Source organism: Dendrobium catenatum, unplaced genomic scaffold (genome assembly GCF_001605985.2).
Source record: "Dendrobium catenatum unplaced genomic scaffold, ASM160598v2 fragScaff_scaffold_772, whole genome shotgun sequence".
Classification (NCBI taxonomy): domain Eukaryota; kingdom Viridiplantae; phylum Streptophyta; class Magnoliopsida; order Asparagales; family Orchidaceae; genus Dendrobium; species Dendrobium catenatum.
In genome coordinates this window covers 1,217,929-1,234,135 of record NW_021319234.1, presented here as the reverse complement: position 1 = coordinate 1,234,135, position 16,207 = coordinate 1,217,929, and the positions used below count along the sequence as shown (strand labels likewise).

The 16,207-nt window shown below is 38.1% G+C and overlaps 2 protein-coding genes across 3 annotated transcripts in view; one reads left to right on the top strand and one right to left on the bottom strand.

Annotated features, from left to right (window-relative positions):
- The window catches only part of LOC110101756 (truncated transcription factor CAULIFLOWER A), a 29,895-nt gene extending 22,096 nt beyond the window's left edge, over positions 1-7,799 (top strand). For both annotated transcript variants that reach the window (XM_028696583.1, XM_028696584.1), the window contains 3 exons: positions 776-817; positions 3,225-3,358; positions 7,524-7,799. In XM_028696583.1, coding sequence (XP_028552416.1) covers positions 776-817; positions 3,225-3,358; positions 7,524-7,608 — 261 coding nt within the window. In that variant the 3' untranslated portion in view covers positions 7,609-7,799. The remainder of the gene's footprint in view (positions 1-775; positions 818-3,224; positions 3,359-7,523) is intronic.
- A 1,949-nt stretch (positions 7,800-9,748) lies between these two features.
- On the bottom strand, positions 9,749-11,911 carry LOC110101663 (tricetin 3',4',5'-O-trimethyltransferase). Its single transcript, XM_020829656.2, has 4 exons — positions 11,444-11,911; positions 11,047-11,360; positions 10,277-10,341; positions 9,749-10,173 (listed from the first exon to the last, which is right to left on the bottom strand). Exons 1-4 carry the CDS (start codon positions 11,851-11,853, stop codon positions 9,877-9,879), a joined length of 1,086 nt encoding a protein of 361 aa, XP_020685315.1. The 5' UTR covers positions 11,854-11,911; the 3' UTR covers positions 9,749-9,876.
- Between the last annotated feature and the right edge of the window lie 4,296 nt (positions 11,912-16,207).

Below are 16,207 nucleotides of genomic sequence, written 5' to 3'. Positions count from 1 at the left end.
ATTAGATAATATGGATTCAAAAGCTAGATAAGATGAGCAGCAAATTATGTTAGGCTTCTTGCCATTATTTCATTTTTTACTCATGCATTCCCATTTTGTCCTTTATCACTCAATTTGGTTATTAGTAAATTTTTTGTTTTCCAACACTTGGATTCATGTCATATTATCTAATTTTCAGTATATTTTCTTATCATATATAACTTCTTAGGCACTTCTCTATTTAACTACTCAGTTTTAACTTTAGAGGCTATTGTTCTTATATAAATTCTTATTCTTCTCTTATAATATATTTGCATATTGCATCATAAAATGTAACTTTGGGCATCTATACTCTTCATGTATTTTTAAACTTTGTTATGGGCAGAAAAACTCTATTCCTTGAAAACGCTCAAAATTCATTTCACAGAAAGCTACCACAATCTTCGAAAGGATTTTGATTACATGAATTTTTTTATATATTGGGAAATCACATCATAAGTGCATGTGTAAAAATTTTAATACCTTAATAGAATTCTCAAATATGTTTGAAGTCATCCATTTTACCTTTTGCTGATTCGGCTACAAAATATTTATGCTCAGTGGTCAAAATTTCCCAAATCTAATGTTAGTTTTTATTCTTGATTATGGTTCATCTTGTACTTTTTAGATAAAATTCCTCGCTTTCTGGAACATCATAGCTGACTGAATTCTCTTGGCTTGATTTTTATCATATAATTCAATCTTAATCATTAGAAATCAATGTCTAATTTTTTTTTCTTATTTGATTAAAATGCAGACAGAGATAATGCTGAACCAGATGGAAGAGCTAAAGAAAAAAGTAAGTGTATTGTTAAACTTATGTGTAATCAATTTAAAATGAACTTTTGCATTGTTAAACTTATGTCTTGAAATCATTACTATCTTTTCCAAAGTTTTTACCGTTATCCACCATTAAAAACATTCATCTGCAACGTTTATATCCCTTGGAGTTCACCATTCATGATAGTTGATTCCTTCAAAGAGAAGTCAAATAAATCAGAAACAAGAAAAAGAGAAAAAAAAAAAACAGAAGTTTTAAAATGAAAATCCTAATCTCTTTTTGATACTATGTAGAAAAGTAGATAAAACAACTTCAAGTTGTATTGCTTGATTCTGTATAATATATGAAATGATTTATAGACTTTTTTTCAAAAAGCCAACAATAAAAATAAATCAAAATTACTTATAAAAAAAGGAAAAAAAATTTCTCAGATGGAGGTAACGGCTAGAATAAGAAGAGGCACATGGATTGCAATTTAAGGGCTATAAGAGAATTGATCAAATGGTTAGAATCCTTAATCTATGTACTCAAAGATCACTATCACGATTAGTTGACTTGTGGGTCCCACAATCCTTCGCCAGTGTAAATTGTGAAATTTATGATCACTCAAATACATATTGCTTCATTCTTCATCCAGAACTTAAAAAGATCTGCCAATTGTAAAGATCAAGCTCGCAATATTAGCAAGGAAAAAACTCAAATTGTTGATGTTATTAGCCAACTAATCAAGTTTCCTTCCAATTGAATTGGCACACCTCTCCACTGCTCTTCAACAGGACAAATCAAACCAAACGATTCTTGTCCATAGCCATCACCAGATAATAAGAGTCTACTGAAAGCCTGCAATTTCTTCTAACGCTCTAGTTTTCAACTCTGCGACCTTCATAACAATCTCTAAGTCTTCCCAACATTCAGGAAATGATACGCTTGCTAATCATATTGACATGGAGCCTACCCTAGTTCCCTCAAATTGTTGAACCCGAACGGAGAGATGTTTCCTGGGAAACCTTTTTTGGTGTATATTTTACCCTTGGGATTGTTCTTTCCACTCACGAGTCCTCTCCTCTCCCCCTGCTGTTCAACTAGTTGAGCTTCGAACTTCAAATTCTTGTTGTTCAGATATGGGGATGAGTAAGAAGTCTTATCTTGATAAGATCAGATGAGGACTATTCTTCTGTGATGTATGCTTCTTATAGAGTTTTTCCTCTAAGAAAGCAATGGGTTCACAAATAGATTTTTTTTTTTTTTTAATTTTATTTTTTTGTAAGGTTCACAACAACAACAACAACATCAAGCCTTTATCCCACTATGTGGGGTCGGCTACATGAATCATTTTTCTCCATTGTGTCTTTTCGATAAGTTTTACGCTGGCTGTCAACTACCTAGCGCAACCCTCCGCTTTTCTCATCCAGGACTTGAGACCTGACAACGGTAGTGTTAAATAGATATAAATTAAAATGTTTAGATTTATTAGGTCTTCAACTCATGATGTTTACAACTACAAAAGTTTAATTGGAAGGTGCATCGTGCTTATGAAGGATGCCAATACCTCATTCTAAAGGCTCTTTTATTGTTGGCTACTCACTAAGCTCCTTGTTCTACTTCTCTTTCAGATGATGTTTTTTCTATAGCTTCGTGGATCTGATGACTAATTGTTAAAACTTGGAGGAATTCTTGAATGCAAGAGCGAGGGAGAGAGAGGCAGGGAAAGGGAGAGGGATGGGATTTATTAATTCATCTTGGAGCTTACAGGGGTTGACTCAATACATCAACGTATAACCTATTTATAGGGATATATACATGGTGTGGTATCTTGCAAGAACAGCCTAATCTAAAACCGTACAAATACACTACACTAGTTTTTGTAATTTTTATTTTTTGATTCCTATCATGTAAGCAGAAACATTAGGTGCCTTTTGGAGTATTATCTCTTTTAATCAATGAAACTTCTATATTATTGAGGGAAAAAAAAGTGCGGTTTGCACATGCTCTAGCATCACTAATAAAATTTTATTTACTTATTTCAAATAATACATTCGCTAATGATCACTTTGCACAGTTGTTTTGTGGTCTAAAATAAGGTGAACACATTTGCTGCTGCTTCTCCTTATCAATGCAAGTCTTTTGGCATCTATAGTGATTTTATCAGTTCCTTAAGAAAACGCCTTTATGAAGAAAGCTGGAAATATTTAGAACACATTTTCTGAAGAAATTCTCAAATTTACTCTTAATTCTCAAACTGGACTAATTCTATTTTGTTACTTGTATCATGCTTTAATAGAAATTGCATGTTTTTAGGTTATGTTGTCAGAAGTGTAATGTTGGTGATGTTAGAAGTAGACTTGCGAAGCACTGAAATTTCTATTCAAGTTCTTATTTTAATCATCAGCATATTGTGTATAATCTAACTATCCTTGAACTGCAGCTCGCGGCAGAATATAAACCTATGAGATCAATCCACAGATCCTGGAGGCCTGATGCTGTAGTCGCAACTGGTGCTTTACCTGATCATCCTACTCATCCCATTGTCATGGACACTGAACCCACACTTCAAATTGGGTAAGAACATATTTCCAATGCTCACCTAATTTATTCATGCTTTACACAATTATTTAACTTATTGATATCATTAAAGTTATATGTAAACCATTTTGTTTTTTTATATACTTTTTCAGGGCTTATTGTTATAAAATAATTACCTCCAAAGTAGATTTTCTGGCATATAACTAGATTAGTTCTCAGATTAAAAGTTATTTTCCTATGCTTATTGTTAGGAATTTGTTAGACCGGTTAGCCGGTCCTACGGGACCAGATCGTGTGAAACAGGCGGAACTTCTCCCGCCTCCTATATGCACGATCTGACTATCCAGGTCTAACAGAGCTATTTAGGAAGATTTTTGAAGGGAGTTGGGAGGGAAATTTCAAAGTAGGGGCTGTTTAGAGATTTTCTTTTGAATTTTATGTATTAAGTAGTATGTTATACTAGGGTTTGGACATCTTGAATTTGATTGAAATTTGAGATCTCTTAGGTTTTGGGCTCTAGCGGCATCTAAAGATTTGGGAGAGCAGGATCTTCTTCTCCAATTGAAAACTTTCAATAACAAAGTGTTTGTGTGTTTTATTCCTGATTTTCTTGTCGTTGGTTTTATGAAATTACTGAAATTAGATTTCTGCCAAGGCTTTTCTTAAGTTTCTACAAGCACTACCTATCAAATTGGTATCAAAGCAATTTCCTGGGCTGAAATAGAAGCCTTCCTCACTGAATTTTGCTGCGTTCTGTATCCGATCTTATCTTATTGTTTTTGCTGATTGGAGGCCAGAATTCTTCTCAAATTTGTTGCTCTTTGCTATTGGAGCTTAATCCAAGTTCCCATGGCAGGAAGAGAGGTAGAAGTGTTTGAATGGGAGATCAGATAATTGAAAATTAAAATTTCAGATCTCCACACTCAACTTTTAGATGTCAAAAATCAAATTTTAGCCACCTACGAGAAGATGTATGAGATTTTTTCCTACTTGGGGGAGATGTTGAAGGAGTTGCTCGAGGGCCAATCCAAAACGGCATCGTCAGAGGAGAGGGACGCCTCCAACAACCTAGTATGCGGGGAAAACTCTAATTCAATAAGGCAAAGGAAAGATCAGGAGTTGGAGACTTGAAAGAAAGAAGATATAATACTTCTCCTATATACTATTACTAGGGAGGAGTCGGGTAGAGGGTATGGGGAGAGGCATGAGGAGGTAGGGCAAGAATGAAGATGTGCTTTGTAGATGAGAGGGGCGGGGGATTTGAAAGGGAAAGTGATAATTATAACCAGGGGGATGAATTTGAAAGGGGAGGGGTTTGTTATGATCCAAGGAGGGTTGAATTTGAAAGGAGAATGTGAGAATTTAATGAAATGCTTGGATATGAACGTAGAAAAGATAATTAGGACACTTGGGGGGAACCTCCCTCTTGGGAAAGGGGAAATTATGAAGGGAACAGAGGGAATGGAGGTGATTTGATGGTGAGGAAGCTGAAGATGCCTATTTTTGAGGGAGAGGATGCCTATGAGTGGATCTACAAGGTGGAAAGGTACTTTACCGTCAATATGTTTGAGGGGGAGGGGGATGGATTTGAAAGGGGAGGGGTTTGTTATGATCCAAGGGGGCTGAATTTGAAAGGAGAATGTGGAAATTTAATGAAATGCTTGGATATGAATGTATAAGGGATGATTAGGACACTTGAGGGGAACCTCCCCCTTGGGAAAGGGGAAATTATGAAGGGAATGGAGGCGATCTGATGATGAGGAAGCTGAAGATGCCTATTTTTGAGGGAGAGGGTCCCAATGAGTCGATCTACAAGGTGAAAAGGTACTTTACCGTCAACATGTTGACGGAGGGGGAGAGATTGACGGCAATCGGGATGTGCTTGGAAGGGAAAGCTTTATCATGGTACCAGTGGAGAGATACGAGGCAACCGATAAGGACCTGGAGGGAGTTTAAGTATTGCTTGTTGGAATGTTTCCAAACTAGCGGAGGAGGGGACTTCTATGAGCAGTTCTTCGCTTTGATGCAGGAGAGGACAATGGAGTACCGTGAGCAATTCGAGTAACTTGCTAGTCGACTGGATTGGTTTCCAGAGACTATATTGGAGGAGAACTTTATGAAGGGACTGAAACCAAAGATCTGCGCAACGATTATAGTGATGTAGCCTCGTGACTTAGGAGAGTCTATGGAGCTAGCTCAGTTGGTGGAGGATCAGAGGCACTTGGAGAGAGGAATGGGAGGTAGCAGCTCAGGAGGCTCATATAGGATGATCACCATCTTTTTGGCACCCACGGAGCCAACATCGGATTCTTTTAGGAAGACTTTGAAAGTGAAGACTGTAGTAAGAGGAAGGCATGGGGACAACTCCAAGAAGCTCACATAAATGAAATTATAGGAGAAAAGGGTGAAGGGGCTCTGTTTAAGATGTGACGAGAGGTATACGCCGGGATACAGGTATAAGGACCAAACTCTTCAGATTCTTACCGTTTGTGATGAAGATGGAATGGAGGATGCCATCTTTCCACCTTGAGGACAATGTGGGTCTTTGGGAGGGGAGTATTTTTAGACCGGTCCAGCCGGTCCTACGTGACCGAATCGTGCGAAACAAGTGGAACTTCTCCGCCTCCTGTATGCACGTTCTGACTGCCTAGGTCCGACTTAGCTATTTAGGAAGGTTTTTGAAGGGATTTAGTAGGGAAATTTCACAATAGGGGTTGGTTAGATATTTCCTTTTAAATTTTATGTATTAAATAGTATTTTTTTTTCAAGGGTTAGGACATCTAGAATTTGGCTGAAATTTGAGATCTCTTAGGTTTTGGGCTCTAGCAGCGCTAGAGATTTGGGAGAGCCGAATCTTCCTCTCCAATTGAGGATCCACTTGTGTCTTGTATTTTCTTTCATAAAATTTTCATTAAAAAAGTGTTTTTGTGTGTTATATTCTTAATTTTCTTGTTGTTGGTTTTTCTGAAATTACTGAAATTAGATTTCAGCCAAGGCTTTTCCTAAATTTCTACAAGTACTATTAGTCAGAATTGGCCCAGTTTTAGATTAGGTTGCTATGCAATACACCACACCAATTTTCAATACCTATATATAGATGGTATAGGTTTATGTAAAGATTGGGGAAAATAAAATAAAACTTTAGATAGTTTTCCTCTTAAAATATGTTATCTCTTTCTTCCTCGCCTCTCTCTCCCAAGAAGTTCAAGATCGATCTTCCTCCAAAAAATGGTCTAACAAGTGGTATCAGGGCCTGGTGGAGCTGATCGGGCGAAACAAGGAGGAAAGTTCTTAGCATGGAGACATGCACGTAGGGGTGTCAATTTTTGACACGACACGAAACACGACCCGAACCCGACCCGGAAAAATCCGGGTTCGGGTCAACCCAAACCCGAAACGGGTCGGGTTCGGGTTCATGAAATCAACCCGTTTTAAAAATCGGGTCGGGTTCGGGTTGACCCGCCAACCCGAAATTGACCCGAAAGTGACACGAAAACTCATTTTTGACCCGAAAACCCGAGATTGACCTGTTTTTGACCCGATTTTGACCCGAAAACCCGAGATTGACCCGATTTTTGACCCGAAAATTAGCAATTTTGGGTCAATTCCGGGTCATTCGGGTCGGGTCGGGTTGACCCGGACCCGAATCGGGTCGGGTTCGGGTCCAGAAACCTGACCCGTTTTTAAAAACGGGTCGGGTTCGGGTTGACCCGAACAGTGCCGGGTCAGTTTCGGGTTCGACCCGAACCCGACCCGTTGACCCGAATTGACACCCCTACATGCACGCTGGAGGCCGGCGCAGTGATCAGGAGCTGTGTGGTTGCGAGAGTTGTGCGGGTGCGGGAGCGTGTGGAGTGAGCAGTCGCAGGCGATCGCACGTGGGCCGGGCTTGGAGTGGAAGTTTGTGGGATCGACGGAGGGCTTGAAGGCGGAGGAGGAATCTTCATGGCGGATCTGATGGAGCAGAACAACGACGCCTTTCTTGGTGATATGAATTAAGTTATAAACCTATTCCCAAAATATTTGACCTCTGCAAATAAGAAGATTTTGGACATCTCCCTTGGCAGCAAGCATCTCCTCTTTGATTTTATGTTGCACCACCATATAGTTTTGGAAAGGTTGAAAACTCTTACTAAGTAATTACTTCCAGCTATCCCTTATTTTTGTGCCATTTATAAATTAACACACTTCTGTTCGTCAGGTACCCTCACTATGAATCATCTGAAGCAACTATTCCAAGGAACGTTGGAGCTCAGAACAATTTCATGCAGGGCTGGACTCTTTGATATATATGGCCTCCAGACTTAAACGGTTTGATTCCTCAGTTGCTATTACTCCTGTAATGACTTGTTTGTTCTTGAGTCCAAATACATTTTGTTATTTGGCTAACCCACCCAATGACTGGTTTGAATCTGAAAGTTGTTAGTCTTTTAGTTATAATTCTCTACTGTTGATTACATTTAGCTCTTAAAAAGGACTAAACTGGAGTATTATATCTTTACCAGTGAAGATACAGAGGGCGTGCTATTTATCTTATGACTAAGGCTTCATTTGGGACGGGTTTTTTACTGCTTTTTAAAGCAGCTTTTTAGTTCAAAATTTTAAAAAAGCTGCTTTAAGAAGCAGTAAGAAAGTCGCCTCAAATGAAGCCTAAGTAATTCAAATACAGGGTCTTTTTTTAGCTTCTCTGGTTTTTAAATGAGGTGAGAGAAGCCATTATGTGGAGAGGGGGAATTTACTTAGCTCCAACAAACCCTTATCTCAAAATACTTCTTAGTTATCCATATGAAATTTGATTGTGAGAGAGGCTATGTTCATCATATAAAAAATATTTTTAATAATGACTAAAATAAACCACCAAAATCTATAGCTAGGAATCCCTACAAGTTCACAAGGTAGTCTGTTCTCCTCCATATAAAATATTATGTGGAGATTCTTAATTACAAATTAGTTAAGTCATTTTGTTGTAAGCATTCGCTAAAATTTTACTCTCATGTATTTTTGTTGCAAGCCTAAATTTGATGAGATTCTGAACGCCATTTATGTGGAGAGGGGGGAAATTATTCTGTGCAGTCATTCTGAATCATCTGGAGATGAATCAGAGCGCATCATGTCACCCGGTACACAGCAGTGCACAGCACCGGTACACTGCAAAAAAGTGACATGACGCGCTCCCATTCGTCTTCGGACACCATCAGGTGACCGCACAAGCTGAGGAGATTTGATTTGTTCGTAATCTTAAAGTGAAATTTTGGTTTTAAATAGTCAAAAATGGCGACGGCATAATTAATTGTTATTTGAAGACTACTTTTAATATTAATGAGAAGTCTTTTTTTTTTGTGGATAAATTTGATTTTTATGATGCTTTGACTCAAAATTCAGTACAGCAGTTTTCAAGCACCGTCATCTGCAACAATTGGAGAGGGCTCAATTAAATATCTTCAAAATTTAGGGGGGATTTTGCATATATACATAATATTTTAAATTTTAAATTATGTAAATATATTAGAAATATTATTTTTAAGTGAAATATTTTCATGTAATTGAGATGTTTAAATATTATATTAAAATATTAAAATTTAAATGTTGAATATGTAAATATATAAAAGTTGTGTGATGTGAGTGTAAATCCCTTTGAAGTTAAATATTTAGGGAATATAAAGTTTTTTTCCTTAAAGATTTTTTCTAACTTCTTTTCAGTCATATATATATATATACTTTATAAATTAATATTTAATATTTCTAATAATATGGCTTGAGTAGCACAGCTAGAATTTTTTATTTTTAGAAATATTTATCTTTGAGAAGGTAGCTTTCATGCCTTCGAAATTTTGAATCAAAATCTCCAAATAATTTGGAAGAACAAGTTTCATGTAGAATGCTGCAAATATTACAATGTAGTATGGTGGAATCATACTTCATGGTAATTTTATTTATCGATATTATTAAGATAAAAAAATGCGTCAAGATAGTTTGCACGATTGCGGGTTTCAAATCTTTCACTTCCAACATCTCCATTTAGAACCGAATAATGAATCTCCTCATGTCAAGTAGGCTGATTTCTCCAATAAAAACCTTTAGGGCATCTCCAACGGAGAACTCTATTTTTCACGGCAAAATACAACAAAACTCCAAAATGCCGTGGTGCTGCTCCAATCGAACGCCCTTCTCCCTTTCGCGTGTTTTTTCAGTTGAGAGAGCAAAATAGCGTAGGTGAACAGTGCCATGCCAATATTGTCGTGGCACTGTTCACCCGCAAGTAAATGGCGGAAGATTCGGCTAGAGCAACCGAATGACACCATACGTTCGTTTGGCGTTCGGTTGGAGATGCTCTTAGATACCAATGAAATACCCACATGAATATGCACAAGTACATATTTTCCTTAACCTCTATATAATCTAACATCTCTTTGAACAAAATAAAACTATGTCATCACAAAACATCTTGAATTTTCTTATTTCATAGCATATATAGCTTAAGAGGAACATCAACAAAATCCAAAATAAAAAACCACTTGAAGAAACTCAACAACCATACTATCTTTATGTCTTAACTATTTGCTAAACTCCATTATCCAAGCATTGGAGAAGTTGCAGAGAACTTTGAATCCAGAAAATCCAGACTGTTTGGCCAAAGCTCTGAACTCTTTCTCTGTCCTCTCTCTTCCACTTGGGCTCTCCAGAAGCATAAACATGTCGGCATGCAAGATACAATGTGTCGCAGCTGTGGAGTTTGGACTTTCAGGCAGAATGGAATCTACAATTATCAGCTTTCCATTCTCTGAAACTGCTTTCCAGCAATTCTTCAGAATTCTCAAGCTGTCTTCATCATTCCAGTCATGGAGAACCCACTGCTTACAGGTAATTAATCATCAAAATCATTCATTTATCCTTCTTTTTAGAGCTTTATAAATAATATTTTGAGTTTTCATATGAATTAATTCTCTAACTCACCTTCAAGAACAAAGCATCTCCACTGGGAATGCTTTCAAACACATCTCCTCCAACATGCTCCACTCCTACATCAATAAAATAAAACTCACTTTCAAAAAAAGAAGAAAAAAAGCCATTAAAATAATGCTTTCAAACACTTAGGGGCTATTTGGTAGCAGGATTTAGGCTGGATTTGAGGCGGATTTGAGCGAAATCCAGCCACACGGCCTAAAATAAAAAACCAAATCTCGCGGAAAACAAAATTCCACCGATTTGCTCTAAATCCCGGATTTCCTAAATCCTGTATTTTGATGTATTTATGAAATGCATGGCACTAGAGGAAGAATCCGCTCGGTAAATCCTGCTCTATAGCCAAACAGTCGCATGAGATTTAAGAGGATTTATCATGAATGTTACCAAACATTTTTCAGGATTTAAGCCTCTCAGGATTTTCAAAATCCGGATTTAGAGGATTTACGAAATTGTACATAAATCAAATCCGGGATGCTACCAAACAACCCCTTAGGCTTCATTTGAGACAACTTTTTTACTGCATTTTAAAATAGCTTTCTAACACAAATATTTTTATACTAAAAAACTACTTTAAAAAGCAGTAAAAAAGTTATTCCAAAAGAAATCTTAGTAATATAACATATCATATCAATGAAGATAACCAAGCTATACGCTCAATCAGAAGAGCTAAGACTAAAGCCTCATAGAATAATAAAAAAAAGTTTCAATTACAAGAGCTTAAACAGGAACAAAAATGAATAGATTAGCAAATTAATTACCTGGCAAAGGAGGTGCTTGAGCAATAACATGAGGGAGATCAAAGTTAATCCCTTTGATATGAGGATGCTTTGCAGTGATCATACTGAGTGTTCCTCCAGTTCCACCACACACATCAACAAGCACATTGACATCCCCAAATCCCTCATAAATTTTCAGAATGTTCTTCATGATTATTATAGAATGGCTTCTCATTCCCTCATTGAAAACTTTGCTGAATCTTGGATCTGTAGCATGGTACTCAAATTCATTCAGTCCACCATGAGCTCTGTTAAAGGCCACTCCCCCATGCAATATTGCATCCTTTAGATGATACCTTCAAACAAAAAGTTGAAAGATTAGACAAGAGAGAAAAGCTCAACATAATCAGGCTTGAAAGATGATGAGTTGCTTAAGTACCAGCTTTCAATGGTGACCAAATCATTGCTCATCATAGCAAGAGAGGCTAAAGAGACTCCATCTTCGTTTGGAGTGAAGTACTTGCAAACAGGAGAAGCTCCATAGCGATGAACAGTGCGGCCATGGGAGTCTGTTGCAGTGGAGCAGGTGAAGACAGAGTGGCTGGCAAGAACACGAAGAAGCCTCTCCAGCTTAGAAGCGGCATGGTCGCTTGTAGAATCTTTGGCCAGCTTAGCTACAAAGTCTTCAGCGGAAAGCTGAGCTCCAGGACCAGCAGCAGAGAGAAGCTTGAACAGGCCGAGTTCTATGGCGGTAGCGAGAGTCATGGGAAGAACAGAGAAGCTACAGAGCGTTATGGCGTAGTTGCAGGCGTCGATTTCTGCTTGAAGTTGATGAGATTCTGAACCCATTTTGTGCAGAAACTGTGAATTTGTTGAGCTGAGGAGATTTGTGAGTTCTTCTTTGATGCAAGAGTGGTATTTATAGATAGAATATAGATGAAATAATATAAGTTGGAGGTAAGGTTTTGATTAGTCAAAAAAAGTGACGGCTTGATTAATTGAAGACCACGTGCTTATGGCAGATGTTTGGGCAAAAAAATTATAATAGGAATGATCTCTATCTTTTGTTATGGAGTTGATTTTTTAGGATGGGAATTTGTTTGTTTTTTATTGATATTTCATAAAAAAAGTCATCTTAATTGAGCACAAATTTTGATGCATATTTGAATTATAAAATTTTGAAATTAAACTTAGGATTATCCAAACTTTGATTTTAACGATTTATAGTTGAACGGAGTGTCTTGACAACAAGATGACCTTAATGATATTGAGTGTAGTCCAACTTAAGTTTAAATGAGCTAAGATCAAACACTATCTACGTATTATGATATCCTTTGACCATTCATCATTGTCACCCAATTGTGGTCCGGCCTCGATTTGCTGAAGACCATCGCCCATATACTCGAGCTGTCAATATTGAACCCGATCCGAACCTGACCTAAAAATTTCTGGTTTGGTTGATCCGAACCTGAAGCAGGTCTGGTTCAGGTCTAGAAAACTGTCCCGTTTGAAAAATCGGGTCGGGTTCGGGTTGACCCGAGAACCCAGGAATGACCCGAAATGACACATAAACGGGTATGCCCGCATCCGGCGTCAGACCGCATCCCGCGTCCCGCAATCCGGCATTTGCCTGCGTCCGGCGTCTGCCCGCATCCGGCGTCACTCGCGCCAATCTGCATCCCGCGTCAGTCCATGTCATGCGTCCGGCGTCAGCTTATGTCCCGCGTCAGTCCGCGTCTCGCATCAGTCCCCGTCCCGCTTCAGTCCGCGAGTCGGGTCAGGTTGACCCGAAGTGGGTCGAGTTCGGGTCTAGAAAATCAACCCGTTTGCAAAAACAGGTCAAGTCGACCCGAACCCGAATAGTGCCAGGTCATTTTCGGGTTCGACCCGAACCCGAAAATTGACACCCCTGCATATACAATCGTCTTTCATACAATCTTCTGATCGTTGTCATCTAGATATACCAATGCAAACTAACTTCTGCAGTTACCACTGCTAATAATATCAATGCATGCCGTCATGCTTTAATTCTGACTCCCAACATCAGTACGAGAATTTATGTTGGACTTCTAGAGTTCTAGTCACTGGTCTCCTCTACTTAAAGGAGTACAATCAACCAAACAAGCAAATAATCTCTTAAATTATTATAAGTATAATATTCTTCAAAAAATTGTGCAGTAGCTTTCTTAAAGCTACGTACCATACGTGAGCAACTACGATTGTAAAAAAGCAACTTTTCATCACAAAAATTTTCAAAAAAATAACGAGAAAACAACAACAAAGCAGTAGTCAAACGAAATTGTGATTGCAAACTAAAGAACAAAACAATGAGAGAACTATACCCTAACATATTCGACTTCGAGAAATTATATGATCATATAAGATATACCAATTATGACTTTTAGCTCAATATGGTCCCAAATAACTCATATTTCAATTTTAGCCCCTAACCATTAAATTTGTAAAATAAAAAATTTCATGAAATCCCATATGTTTATTTAATTATTTAGAGAGAGAAAGGGAGGTAGGAAGGCACGATGGTGGATTTGGTATTTGGTAGCTACGCACGAGCGTTATATTAAGCTGAGAGAAACATTTTATCTAATGTCTGCTTGTTGTTTGAACCGTCAAAGGATGACAGAGATCGCCATTGAATGTTCTTTCCTCTCAAGCGGCGTAGAGAATGCGCACTCTTTGTCCAAAAAATATTACGCACTAATCTTAATGCAAATCCAGTAGCTACAAATGATTCAATCTAATTTCAAATAAGCTCAAATCAAACACTTAAATTATATTTGAAAACTTCTGAACATAAATTGATGGTCCAAAGGGCTTCAATTATAGTATGCTTATAGTCAAGTTGTGCAACTCGACAAAGACAAATCTATCGAGCCCAAAATCTCTTGATTCTGTCACAGTTAAAACACTTATGTTTTATGAACAATTTACGATCGAGGGAAATAATATAGATCATATGTGAAAGTGCTTTGGATTTTGATCAAATTTAGTAAAATTTCTATATTAAAAAGATTATAAATAGGGTATTGTTCTCTGCAAAAAAGAGATTGTAGAGTTAATAGAACTAAAAAATTCTCTTGAATTTTTTTCGGCTATCATCACTAGCAATCACCCATTTCTTTTGTTGGTTAGAACCCACTGTAGAGCCTTATGGGTTGAATAAAAGAAATGATACAATTCCTAACATAATCCAAAACCTCTAAAATACAACATTTAAAGCAAAACATACAAGCCTTTGATTCAGTCTAAATACACAATCAAGCAAAAGAAAAGACATGATACCACTACTTTCCCCTTTTTTGCTCTGCTAGGGTTTTCACCCTCGCGGCGGCGTGCCGCTCTCAGGTCTCCGGTGGGGGGTTTAAAGCTTGTCTCCAGGGAAGTTTACTTTCTTCTGGTTTTTGTTTCTTCTCTGAGATTTTGTGGGTGTTTTTCTTTCCGGCGCGCGCTGGATGGCCCCGAAATTGGTTGATCCGGGATTTTTAGGGGTTTCGAATTCTTCTCGTTTTTTTCTTCAAGCTCTTTCGGGATCTTCCTCTTGTAATGATTTCCCTAAAATTAAGGTGTCGTCTTTTCGCGGTATGCCTTCTCTGTGGATTTCGGATGAAGAAATCTTGGCTTTGGATGTTCCTTTTCAATTTGCTCTTGTTGGATTCTTTCCTACGAAACGGCAATCTCTTGACTCGATTAGAAAATTTTTCTTTAATCTTAAGCTTAATGGTGATGTTTCGGTTACTTTGCTGGATTCGTCTCATGTGCTTATCAAATTAGAACAAGACCTGGATTATTGCCGTGTCTTTTGTCATAGATCCTACCTGGTTTTCAATTGCTTTATGAAAATTACGAAATGGTCTCCTTCTGTTGATATAGGGGTTGAATCTTCTGAAATCCCGATCTAGGTATCTTTCCCTTCTTTACAGCCGCATCTTTTTTCCCCTAAAATTCTACATGGATTGGCTTCCATTTTTGGTAAGCCTCTTAAAATTGATTAGGCTACGTCTTTGGGTTCTAGACCGTCTGTAGCTAGGATTTTAGTTGAACTGGATATCAATAAGTCCTATCCTAATCGTATTTGGTTGGGTTCCGAAAAGCTTGGATATGTGCAAAATGTTGTAATGGAGGAATTTCCTATTTTTTGTGGTGAATGTCGTTGCTTCGGTCATGCAGTGGGTGAATGTCGTTCTAAAAATGCTGCTTTAGATTCGTCTGTTTTAACCAAAACTGTATAACATAATGCTAAAACTGTCTCCCCGATTATTCTGGAATCGAATGTTGGGATTCAAGATGAATTGATTGTGCCTAATTTGGTGAACTCTGTTTTAGCTAGGGATGAAACGGTCATTCCTAATGCTTGCGTTGCTATTTCTGAAATGGTTTCTAAGGACCTTTCTCCTAACGCTATGCCTTTCTTACCCTCTGGTTTGGAGAGTGCTTGTTTGGAGGGTTTGCCGGGTAATCCTTCGTTAATTTCTGCTAATCCGATAGAAACTGATATTGTAAACTCTTCTGTAAATCATGTGGTGGATTATGGGTTGGTTCTGATGACTTCGACTCAGTTGATGTGTGGTGAGGCTGTGCAGGCTGGTGTTTTGATTGATAATTGTTGTGTTTTGTCTAGCCCTGTGCTAGTTGAGCACGTTGAACCGATTCGGGTTTCTGTTCTCTCTGAGCGTCCGGTTGATGAAGGAAATTTGGTTGTTTCTCATTAGTTGGTGGAAGTTCCCGTGAATGAAATTGCTTCCCATTCGTTAATGCTTCAGGTGGGTGGTACGACTGGTGTGGATGTTAGATCACATGGTGATTGGTTGCACAATTCGTCGGAGTGTGGTTCTGATTCTGATTCTGATTCTGATCCTGGAAATGATTTTAAAATGGTTCGTGATAGACCTATTTCTGGTAATTGCCGTGGTAAATTTTGGGGAAGAGGTGGTCGAAGAAGATGATTCGGTATTTACAGTTGATCGGATTGTTTTTCGGTTCGAATGTTGGTTGCAGGGCAATGATGTGGCCGGGGCTCGTTTCCTCGTCGCCTACTTGTGGCAACCTCTATTGGATGGTCCTTGTGTGGTTTCGAGGTTGCTTGTAGCCTCGGTCGACTACTGAGCCCCCGGGGTTTTTTGGATTTCTTGTTGCTTGTTCCCGGGGTTTTTTGTTTTGAGAGACTGTCTTTTTTTTTTTTGTTTTT

What these genes read in the sequence shown, in the direction of transcription:
- LOC110101663 (XM_020829656.2), bottom strand. Translation starts at nt 11,853, where the DNA reads ATGGGTTCAGAATCTCATCAACTTCAAGCAGAAATCGACGCCTGCAAC. An exon ending in TTGGTCACCATTGAAAGCTG is followed by an intron (nt 11,361 to 11,443) that starts GTACTTAAGCAA and finishes TTTTGTTTGAAG; the next exon opens with GTATCATCTAAAGGATGCAA. An exon ending in GAGATGCTTTGTTCTTGAAG is followed by an intron (nt 10,174 to 10,276) that starts GTGAGTTAGAGA and finishes ACCTGTAAGCAG; the next exon opens with TGGGTTCTCCATGACTGGAA.